The 12237-nt window shown below is 39.7% G+C and overlaps 1 protein-coding gene across 2 annotated transcripts; it reads left to right on the top strand.

Moving 5' to 3' along the window:
* Positions 1-3048: 3048 nt before the first annotated feature.
* Positions 3049-9386, top strand: LOC147891809 (protein disulfide isomerase-like 1-5). 2 transcript variants are annotated; one of them, XR_015542468.1, is made up of 13 exons: positions 3049-3555; positions 3944-4073; positions 4164-4323; positions 4462-4580; positions 5263-5343; positions 5437-5523; positions 5684-5755; positions 5852-5920; positions 6030-6110; positions 8272-8406; positions 8492-8545; positions 8714-8951; positions 9058-9385. XR_015542468.1 is itself a non-coding variant. In XM_087388412.1 (12 exons), the coding sequence occupies exons 1-12, from the start codon at positions 3080-3082 to the stop codon at positions 8819-8821; spliced, it is 1572 nt and encodes a 523-aa protein (XP_087244538.1). In that variant the 5' UTR covers positions 3049-3079; the 3' UTR covers positions 8822-9386. The 2 variants fall into 2 exon arrangements, 1 of the variants encoding a protein (XP_087244538.1); XM_087388412.1 differs by having other exon boundaries at positions 8714-9386.
* Positions 9387-12237: the final 2851 nt, after the last annotated feature.

The raw sequence follows: 12237 nt of genomic DNA, 5'->3' as shown, positions 1-12237 counted from the left end.
CCTTTCCAGTAACACTTGCATATGCAATCACTGGACGCAAGTCTCAAGGATGCACGCTTAGTGGAAAGGTTCTTGTTGTGATACAAAAGCCATTTGCACCTGGACTAACATATGTAATGCTCTCTCGAGTTACAATTCGATGAAAACTATGAATCCTTAATTGAATTTCATCATCATCAGATTTCATTCCCATGCAGTCCGAATTTTGATTGTGTAAGTCTAATTCTATTATGTAGGGGAAAAAATGAATTCTAATGAATGTGCAAATTCCAAGATTTCATCCTCTAATATTTGAGAGCTTGTGTAAATTTGCTCGCATTCGCTCGATTGTAGATTGTACAATAGAAATGGCAACCGTAGATGAGGTATAACTCTTACATAAAATGTTTAAACAATATCATCAATAAAAAATTTGGGGTCTCATTTACCCACATGTCGATTCACTTTCACATTCATTACTACATATAACTCATTATTCTTCACTCTACCTAAAATTCTTCGTTTGCAGATTTTCAATCAATTAAAAAAGAAAGCTCGATTGGCTCATGACAAATTAGCAAAAAAAACAAAGGGGCAAAGTTATTTCTTATATACACCTGAGATGCGACTCGCAAACATGCTAGAAAAGAGCCACAAGAATACATTTACGGATGGAGCATATTGCAAGGGCTCAGGAATTCATGGACGACAATCAACAGGATGTAGAACAATGGAAAATAGAACATGGGGACAAAGACATGAGGGCTGATGGTAAATATCATCATCTTTGCTTTTACAAATTCAAAATTCCTTTCCTATTCCAAAACTCAATACAAGAATGATGCAGGGCTAACAAAGTACCTGATTCAAAAGATCACAAATAAGGACGATCTCATTACTCCAATGATGTTGAGAACATAAGCACAAGCTGTAATAAATCAACATTTAGAAGGGATTTCAACTTACTGCCTTGTAGCTCTCCATTTTGGCTACAATGTTAGCTTAGACGAGCTCCTCAAAACAGATCAAAAGACTGGAAATATGATACTAGCAGAGTTTAGCATGTTCCAAAGTGATCAAGCAAAAAAAGGAAAGGAGTCACAGATTACAATAGAACGTGTGATTGCTGTTGTTGATTTCAATTTCGCAAAACAAGCATACGACGAACATTTCGAATTCTTCCCAACTCCACTAAAGACCAACGTAAGACCGCCACCTATAGGTATGTTCTTCACTACAAATCTTATGAAACATGCTATCTTCAATTTCACGTACTCATGAAATAACTCATAGTTCTTCAATTTCCTATTACGCATAGGAAATGGTGACAAAGACAAAGAAGAAGGCACAAAGGGCCCTTATTACGTATACTGTATTCAATGCATTTCTGCAACAAAATGATATATTGGACAAACTAGTGACCTTCACAAACGGCTTGCACAACACAGAACTAATCCTCCTTTGAAAATGAAACATGATGTCAACAAGTACAAACCGTTCCACAAGAATTTCAAAGCAGAAGTCCTAGTGACAACAGACAAAAACAGCAAGGCAGATACACACGAAGAAAAATTCATAAAAGATATCAACACAACTAACTCGACACGTGGCTACAAGAATCTCTGTGGAAATCGTCATCTACAAAAAAATACTACTTCCTAAAAAATAGGGACATAGTCTAGTGTACTTGCATTGGACAAGACTCCCAATTTTGAACTACTGTTAAGTCATGCCTTTGCAAAAGTCCTGCATTTTGTATTCATGAAAGCAGGACCGCTTCTTTTTTTGTATTCATGAAACTTTTTCAAATTTTGTTGCGATTATAATATTGCTACATCATTATTACTATTAAAAGTCCACTTCAATGTAGATCAAGTATTTTTGCTATTGTTGTGCGCCTCAAAATTCCAACATTATTAATTCTCAACTTCAAAGTCATCGTACTCATGTTGCATCACCGTCAAACATCCGCTCGTCATTTACTTTCACAATCTAACAGCTGCCTGCCCGGACCTAGTTGCTCCATGTATAGTTGCTCCGAGAGCATGTGGTCGAGAACTCCTCGAACGATTGGAGGTGTGCTGTTGCTTTGGGATGGGGAGCATTCGGGATGGGATTGCACGTGGCCACCCTCTAACAAGCTATTTCCGCGCACGGGATGCGAGTAGCTAGGTGTTGGACAAGGATAGCTAACACGTGTGAGAAGCAGGTGCTAGAACGAGTCCATGGATGGGATTGGCGACCGTGCTCATCTCTGCAAATGCTACCACCGCAGCGCTCTACCCAAGGGGGGGGGGCATCGGGAGTTGGGATTGCCATTTTGCATGTGACCACACTCTAAAAGGAAGTCGGTCAAATAAAGGATAAGAGTAGGGGGGGGCATCGGGAGTCGGGATTGCGATTTTGCACGTGGCTAGTGGCCACCCTCTAAAAGGAAGTTGGTAAAACAAAGGATAAGAGCATGGCCACATGCATGGATGTATGGATGTAAAATGAATGTTTTGATGTTTGGAGATTTGGGCACATGCATCGTTGAAACGGATGTGCTCCTACCATTCATCTGCTGAAAATGGATGCTTTGGATGTGGGATGGAAGTGCCGAAAACCCCCCTCCAAACCTCCATTCGTCCTCCAAACTCTCATTTCAACTCATGACTGCTTTCCCTTTCAAGCCTACTCCTCGTCCGAACCCCTCGCCTTAATTCAGCACTTGCTCTCGTTGAGCCCATTGTGCCCATGGGAACAAATCCAAGATTGGAGACTGCTCCTCTCAACGGAACTGTACCGCTGCAGTGTTCGCAGAAAACATTTTTATCAACAAATCACAAAACTTGGGGTTGCAGAATGTCAAGGTTTTTCCTTGGAAGTTGACGACCTATTAGCCAAAATATAAAAATTTTGCAATGTATATAGTTTGCAAGTTTTTCTGGTTCAGAGTGGATGGGCATGTGACACTCACGTAGTGAAAGGGGTTGACTTTTGTGAAAAGTTGTTGGCGGTTAGCAAGCAACAGAAAATTGGTCGTCTTGTTCATAAAACTACTACTGAAACACTCTCTACATAAATCACTTAACTGAGACACCAACAGATCTAGCTAGCTATGGCGTCCATCCTCCTCCTCCTCCTCCTCCTCCTCCTCGCCTTCCTTCTTCCCTTCACTGCTCTCTCTTCCTCTTCTCCTCTCGATGATCTCGACCTCGATCTTGATCTCGACCTCGACCTCGACCTCGACCTCCATGACCCCCCTCCCTCCTCCCCTTCCTCCTTCGTTAGCCTCGCCCAACACCGCCGCGCCCTCCTCGACCTCTCTGATCACTCCGCCCCCCTCACCATCTCCTCCCACCCCCACCTCCTCCTCCTCGGCTTCGCCCCTTGGTGCACCCGTAGCTCCGAGCTCATGCCCGAGTTCGCCGCTGCTTCCCTCCTCCTCAAAGATGCCGGCATCCCCGTTGTGCTGGCCAAGCTCGACGGCGTCGCCAACCCCCGCTCTGCTGCTCGCTATGGGATCAAGGGATTTCCCACCTTGCTGTTCTTTACCAACGGTACGGCGGAACGCTACACGGGTGGCTTGACGAGGTATTTCCAAATTTTTAACTATCCACATTGTTCTTTGCCTGCTGAAGAAAGCGGTATGGCACGTGCGAAGATAATGTAGCAGACATGCTAAAGCTCAACACAAATTTCTCGCTGCAGCTTCTGCATTTAGAGCTTTAATCGAACATTTATTAGGCTGCTTTTCGTGCATTGGCAAATGTGCACCACGCAGATGTGCAGGACACATGTAACTGTTCGATATGTAAGCGTTTATAACACGACCAACGTGAAACAACGTGTAAAAGACCTTGTCCAACTTCTACTCTAGTTTGAAGAGACCGAAGAGTGACTTTCTATACTAGAACCAACCGTAAGAGATTGGTCAGCTCTTCCTTTCGATATCCTAATTGAGTGTTTATTGGTTGTAAAGGAACGAGATAGTGGTTTGGATCAAAAAACGAACAGGGATGCCAGCCATGACAATTTCTTCAAAGAAGGAAGCTGAAGAGGTTCTGAAGCGAAATGGAACAACTGTGGTTGGGTTCTTCGAACAATTCATGGTAGCCCCCATCTTCATCCTAAATCTTAAACCAATGGTCTTATAGCAAAATATATGCTGGGTCTGAACTCGGTATGTTACTTTGTGGCAGGGCCCAGAGTATGAAGCATTTATTAGTGTGGCAAAGGAGGAAGAAGAGACAGACTTTATCCAAGTGGATGATTCAGAATTGGCAGGTTTACTTGGAATGCGGCAATCACCACCTTTCATCAGTATCTTGAAGAGTGAACCAGAAACATTTGTTCATTATGGTAAGAATATTCGGATTGAAATGAAGTCTCTGCTTTGTTGCTTGTCTCTTTTATGTTGAATTTCTGGGGATTAGGCAGAATTGCATAAGCGAATGCGTATTTCTTGACTCTGAATTTTGGATTGGTGCCTTCATGCAGAAGGGACATTTGAAAGAACAAACATCCTTCGGTTTGTGGAAGTGAATAAGCGTCCACTTGTCACCAAACTTAACCGCTACAACTACATGAAAGTTTATACAAGCCCCGTTAAGCTGCAAGTGGGTCTTTCTTTCTTTACACTCCACAGGATGTTATTCTGTTCAACATCGCACTCCTCTCTTACCTCTCTCTACGAACAAGTCATGTGATTTGTCACTTTGGCACGTTAGCAGCCATATAGTCTGAGTAAAACATTGTATATTGTACCCTGAATTCAATTCATCCAGTGGACATTAATACATCATTAATTTAATTCTCTCTCTCTCTCTCTCTCTCTCCCCCCCCCCCTTTCCCATCACCCCATCGTGTACTTGCATACATTTGCACGAATGTAGAAAATTTAAAACGTGTATTTGGAGTATGTGTTCTTTTCTCAGAAAATTGTATCTTTATTTTGTTTTTTGTTCTCAGCTGCCCTCACACTTCCCAAGTGCTCAAACAAAATGTGCATTCTGGATTTGTGCATCATAAGTTTCAAAGCTCCTTTGCAAATAAAGGAAGGTGCTGAGTTTGAAGTGGATGTCAGCATGCTTTAAAAGTAGACAGTTTGTTAGTTGAGCATCATGTCATTAGGCTTAATTGTAGAAAACAGGAGTTTTAAAGTAGTACTTATCTTTGGGTACTGATGCTATGTTACTTGTGTAGTATCTGATCATAATTTCATTGCCTCACGACAAAAACCTTCTTATCTCTGATTGATATACTGAAACATACGTCTTTGTGTACTTTATTTCAAGTCAGGTAACTCTTTTCGCTGATGCTCAGAGCTCAGCAAATTTACTCCCACTTTTTCAAGATTTGGCTAAAGACTTCAAGGGGCAGGTTTGTCCAACTTTCACTTCTTCTTTGTAATGAATCTACATGCAACATATTTATTTTACGTTATGGCTGATACCACCTTTTGATCTTAAGCAGCTCTTATTTCTTTTGGCTGATACGGCTGATGAGGAGCTTTCAAGGCCCATCCTCACATTGTTTGGAGTGGAGCCAAATGAGCCTATTGTAAGCCATTTTTTTCTTCACAGTCGGGTATTATTAAAAACATGGAGAAGAGTTTTGAAGGAAAATAGTATAGATTGAGACTTTGAATGCTTATAAAATGTATTTGACATTTTATTTCAAAAACTGGAACTTCCATTACATCTGAGCTCGAATGTGGCAGGTTACAGCCTTCAATTATGCAGATGGATACAAATATCTGTTTGAATCATGGATTACAATGGACAATCTCAAGGTACAATTTGCACCAGTTAAGGGAGTGCTAAGGATGTAACACTCCAGTAGCAAGGTTTAATTCTTTTGTCGTACTGAATCTTGTGTCATCTTTCAGCAATTTTGTAATCAGCTACTTACAGGGGATCTTCCTCAATTTTATAAGTCAGAAGCAATCCCTGTAGAGGTGAGAAGATTTCTTCTGGGTAGGACTTGTATACATGCAGAGACACCAGCATATGGTTTCATATACGCAGAAGCTTATCATTTCTTTTGAATGCTTCTATTATTTGCAGAGGCAAGGAGATGTCCAAATTGTCGTGGGAAAAACATTCCAGTCTGTTGTCCTTGATGAATCAAAAGATGTGTTTTTGGAGGTACTCTCTCTCTCTCTCTCTCTCTCTCACTCACTCACTCACTCACCCCCACCCCTCCCTTTCTCACCCACTATGAAAATTGTTACAAATTGTTGTCACAATTCTTTTAGGAGCTGCACGTCCCCCCAATTTAAGACGTTCCTTCAATCATTAATTGGATCGGCTGGAGCCTGGTAGGGACCCAAAATGGTAGGAAGGTTTGCAAATGTAGGGTACTAAGTGTAATTATTTGCTGGCTGCGACTCTAGCAGCCCAACTGCAAGCATTCAAGCAAATATGCTAGTCTCCCTCCTGCTTTTCTATTCTGCAAGTTGCCGCATGAAATCTGCCAATCTCCTTCCTGCTCGTCTAAGCTACAACTCGATAGTCCATCCCCTCCCTCCTCGGGATCATTCATTCCATGTCTAGGTGATGTTCCTGCATTCAGCTCCTCTAATATGCCACCTGGGGCATCTGTGATTCTGCCTGCTACAAAAGCCATTCTGCCATACATCCCAACCTCCACATTTGGGTGGTCTGCCTGCTCCAGAGGACCAGAGGCTTCCACGAATCACGGGGTGGTGCCATTCCTCTGCGCCACATTTTGCCCCGTTAGCCCGTGTCGTCTTCTATGCAATATTTTGGGGCAAGATGTCATGTTTGAGCCCAGTTCTTTATCAAGGCTGAAGCTTTTCATGACTCGTGCTCATACTTCTAGTCTTCAGAATGATCTAGTCATCAATAACAACCAGTAGAATGACACCTGAAAAAGAAAGTAGTAGGAAATGGCAAAGGAGAGTATTTCACACAAGCACGACATGTGTGTGTGTGTGTGAGAGAGAGAGAGAGAGAGAGAGAGAGAGAGCTGAAACACCGATCGAATAGTTGGGTTGCTGGCTTCTATATTCCCCACAAATCGTCAACGGGGTGTGATTTTTCTTGGAATTTTATCCAAGTTAGAAATTTTCCTACAGACCAATGGCACCCAATATACTGAAAATTCCAAGAAAGTGAGATTGCACGTGTGATGCAGGGGATTTTGATTAGTGAGGTTGATGGAAAGAAAAGGTGGAAGGGAGCTGTGAAAGAGATAGGGAGGGGAAACTTAATATAGCAGAGATGAGAAATTTCTCTATCCTGTCTGGGCTATGGCCATCAAAGCAGTATTGTTGAAGCTTTTTCCTTTTCAATTATTGCCGACTTTTTAAGGGGGGGAAACCCATAATAGACTTCTTTGATGGTTTATGTTTAGGGAATCCTTTCAGATGAAATGCAAAGCATCTAAGGAAGTTGTAATCAATGACAATTAATGTGAGAAACATTTTACGACGAGTACATTTCCTTTGCTATCATTTTTTATGATAGCACCAGAGACATTGAGATGGAGAATGTCGTATACCAAAATAACAAAGGTTTTGCAGAACAAATTCCCACTACAACAGGTTCTTTTAAATCTAATGGGAATGATGGTTTGGAAAAAAGGGTTGCTAAAGACTGAGAAACAACTAAGTAACCCTTATTGTTTTTCCGTGGAAAGGGAGGGAGAATGAGAGAGAGGGGTGGACACCTTTTCTTTTGTCCCACAAGTTGTGTTTCATTATCCATTGTAAGTGGATGCTGGTCTTCAAATTTGTAAGGCTTTCGTCTCTTTTTTAAATTTGATAGTAGGGTCCTTGTCCCGAATGCTCTGTTTGTTAAGTTGGTAAAGTTGAGACTGTCTGATATCGCTTTAGACACCTTGGTCTTTTGGTAGGGTCGAGCCTACACGTTATTATTGTAACTCAGGTTGGGCAGTGTTCTTTACGTGGTTTTTAATTAGTTATTTTTGTTCAAGTGGCATACTCTTCCCTGTTGCATGAATGCCGGTCACCAGAGACCTCTGATTACTAAAAGACAGGTCTTGTTAGAGAAAAGGGATAAAGAGACAGAAAGAGGGCTAGCAATTTGTTCATGCTTTTACTAAAGAGGTCTTGCTTACTAAAGTTCCTGAGAGAGAGAGAGAGAGATGTGATCACGATGAAGGGGCCCAAAACCAATCACATTGCCTCCAAATGTCCTAAACTGTGCAATGTGAAATTTGAGCCAGAACATAAACTTACAAGCGATTTTCTGAGACTTTTAATTGGCATGGAAACATCTCTAATAGGCACTTAGGGCTTAAGAATTGATTTGTTTGTGATAGGTGTACACACCTTGGTGCGTCAGATGCAATGCTGCTAGCAAAGCTTTTGACATGCTTGGGAGACATTTCAAGGATGTGTCTTCACTCGTTATCGCCAAGATAGATGCTGCTGCAAATGAGCATCCACTTTTGCAGGTTAGAGATTGGATGATATTTCAATGAATCAGCTGGAATTCACTAAACCTTGCTAAAACTAAAATGTCTGGTTGGTGTGTAACAGGTACATGATTATCCATCTTTTCTCTTCTATCCAGTCAGCAACAAAACTGATCCTGTAAGTTCATTTGTTGCAGTCGCAATGTATTCAACTGATGCTAGGATGTATAGCATCATGTGCTACAGAGGTTTTTCCTCTTTGATCTAGTTCATTACTTTTTTGTGGAATTGGGACACATGGCTTTGCCGTAAATCACTTGTTGATTTGGATTTTGCAACACTACAGATCGTGGCTCCGAAACAGTGGACAACGAGGTCACTGCTGGAATTTGTTCATCAGCATGCTTCAATCCCTTCTGGCCAGATAGATAAGGCCGATAAGGATGAATTATGAGTTAATTGAACGATATCCAACGACCTGCAAAACGACCATTTGAGACACGGGCTGCCAAAGCTCTATATGCATCTGCTTATTCCCAATAGATTCGACTTGTAGAGAAAAAGATATGGCATCATAATCTCGGGTAATGTTCTATTCAATCTTCATGTGAGAATGGATGTTGATCAGCTGGTTGTATCTACTGTATTTTGATGATAATGCAGTTGAACTGAGGGATACTTTACCTGCAGAGTGTGGGCTGAGATGATGATAATCTTGATGACGATGATGACAATGATGATGCTGGTGCCGCCGCATCCCCCACCCCCCCTCGGCCAGTGTTCTGTTTGTATTCAATTGTCAAAGCTTGGCAGTAAACAAATTGAATTCATATCACAAAGTTCTAATTATTATATAGTGTCATGTATTGCATTTTAAAATAACTCAAACAAATGGGGAATTTGGCCTTTGAGCTCTTCCCTTCTGCCTTGCTTCAAGATAGTAGCATTGTGAGAGTAGCTTGATTACAACTACATGGATTTTGGAAAAAATCTCTTAGGCCTTGGAAGCCATTTAGTAGAGGCATGCGCATATGAATAGATATAGGACTCATTGTACCCACATACTAAGTTTTTTAACTCGATGCAACAAGGTAATTAAGATCAATGACACAACTTGCATTCTAATCCTTTTGGTTAGATAAAACTAGATATCTCATTGGTCGAAGTGTGGTACTCCAAGGTAGTCTTAAGAGTCTGAGGGTGGTAGTCTAAGAGCTTGTGCTAGTTCTAGAGTCTGTAAAAGTCCAAGAGTCCAAGGGTGGCATGTAACATAGTCCAAGAGTCCAAGGATGGCGTGGCAATATTTCCTAAGCTCTTCTCTTCCAAGCTACCACGTGGCAAGAAATCGTACATCGTTAATAGATAAAATGGACATAATCCATGCGTCTCACTCATGTTCATAAGATACTATTCTTGAATAGACATTCATGAATAATAACCTAAAGTTTAGCATCGGAAATACCATATGTATATATATGATTTGAAGGAGAAGGGATTACCACTTCATGAATTTTACAAACGCACAACCTCAATTGTTGGTTGGAGTTTTTTTTTCTCAATAGCTTGTGGAAGTTTCAAAAATATTTACATGGACGCAAGTTCTATACGTTTTGCACTTCAACAAGGAATTGCTTTTATAGATTAAACATAAAAAGTTTCAAACAAAAGTTACTCATGATATGACTATTTCCTAATGATAGCTTATATCACATGTTACATGATTTTGTCTCAATAATTTAAATATCTTGAATAGCCTTAACTAACATTTGACGTCCAAATTTGTGCATCGCAAATTGTTATGGCATCTTCTTTCATCATTACTATAGATGGTTGCACTAGTTTGGTTTTAAAAAAGTATTGTTGTGATCTTTTCAAATTTTTAAAGAACACGTTAAAATTGTTAAAATTTACCACATGCTTGAAGCTTTGTCTCTTAGTACATTGTTTGGGAGATTCATAATCACTTGTGAAAGTATTCCATTACATAGTTTCACCCAACTTAAAATAGGTCATGTTTTTTTGAATTAATTATTAATTAAACTAAGTGGTAGGGTGTGCCAAAGTTGTAGGGAGGTTTGATTATGGATTTGTAGGTCAAGTGCAGTAGCTTGACATGCTTGTTTGAGTTATAAATACTTCATTTGCAAATTGACATCTATTCCCTCTTGCTTTCATTTGCAATTGATTTCATCGCTTCATCTTAGTCTAACCCACAGTTGATCGCTAGTTCTCTGTTTTGCCAACTCGAAGGTGTTTACCTTTACATTTTATGATTTCATGTTGTGTTATGCTTGGGGTTGCAATATTGAGATAAATAGGGATGTAAAGCATATCCTTGATCATAGATTCTTTAACCTCCCAAGTTAATTTTCAACTAGATTAGTTGGATTAACTAGGGGGATCACATTATAAGCACGTAACATAGCACCTTAGTTAATGAAGGGGGATATTATAATTCATTGAATTAAACGTCGCTTGCAAGCATGAGGGAATTTTAAAATGAAATATTCGATGTAATCCAATTTTGTGGATATGCGGAGAGAAGAATTAAATTCAGCACCCAAACACGTATACATATGGAAGGGGGTGAACAATTTGGTAAAGTTTTAAATATAGGGGCATTTAAAATGCTTGTTGTTGCTCATAAGTGCTACATGGGTGCATACAAAATGTCTACCCTTAGTTGGATGGAAAATAGTGGTACATCTTTCAATTGCACCAAGAAAGCAACTTGTCATTGAAGATGAGGAGGTAGAGGAATTTGTAAAAAAAGCGCCTATTGATGTGATGATAGCAATTGTTCCAATAATGTGTCATGTCTCTAGTTCTTGCAATAGACAATGAGGACAATCAAAGCTCCCTTAAACCATTTCTTAGATTTGAATCTTAAAGAGTGTTTAGTTTGTAATAACATACTTGATTTAGCAAGCATTGAGGGGAAGTTGAGAGGCTCGCAATGAGCTTGAGCATTTAATGTATGCTTCATGGACTAATGACATCCATTATTATTCCCTAACCACTTTTGTTACAAATTTCGTGGGCAAGTCCAAGGTCCTTGAAAAATGAGAGTGTTCACTTAGAATAAATTTCCTTTTAAAGAAATGCTCACTTGGGTTTTCTAGCATTTATAGTGGATTACTAGTGACAATTTTAAAGATGCTAATATTTATGATTCTTCCAAAAATAATGTCAATGCTAACTCTAGATGTGATTTTGACTATCATTATAATGAACACGTTTTCGAACAACTTATTAAATTAAGTGGCCCAACACATTGTGGTGCACATCCTTGAAAAATGTGCATCATAGAGCCTAGCTAATGTATATAAGATTATATTTATAAATGATGACCAAACATGGTCATGAAGTTTTTGACCGAAACTAGTAAATAAATTTATGATAATTATGATATTATTACAACAATGGGGGTTTGATTCTTGATTCATTTTTTAGTTTGACTTTTTAGCCTCTAAGTTGAATCCTTGGCTTCCTTTACCTTTTTTGGTTTCTTTTGCTTTTCTTTCTTTGGTCAAATACCCAAACTTAAACCCTTTAACCTCTTCACTTGCAAATTTGGAGTCATTTATTTCACTTGCTTCATCCTTCAATATTTATTCTATCATCCTCTATGTCCAATGGTTAAAGCCACTCCATCCATTATAGTCGATCTCTTGTGCTCGTACTATTCTTTAATCCTCCTCACTACTTGACATTCATTATCTACTACGAAATTGCAATAGTTTCTTTGGCATGATGTAAATTTGGCATGAATCACTGATACAAAGTTCTACTCATAGAAAGAGCATCACTCTATGCCCTGATTTCGTCCTCACATTTTTTTCTAGTGCATCCATAAATTCTCTCCTAGTA

Source organism: Dipteris shenzhenensis, chromosome 17 (assembly GCF_047967505.1).
Source record: "Dipteris shenzhenensis isolate YYH24624 ecotype China chromosome 17, Dip_SZ_1.0, whole genome shotgun sequence".
Classification (NCBI taxonomy): domain Eukaryota; kingdom Viridiplantae; phylum Streptophyta; class Polypodiopsida; order Gleicheniales; family Dipteridaceae; genus Dipteris; species Dipteris shenzhenensis.
The sequence above is the reverse complement of the archived record's forward strand: the minus strand, read 5'-3'. Positions and strand labels throughout refer to the sequence as shown.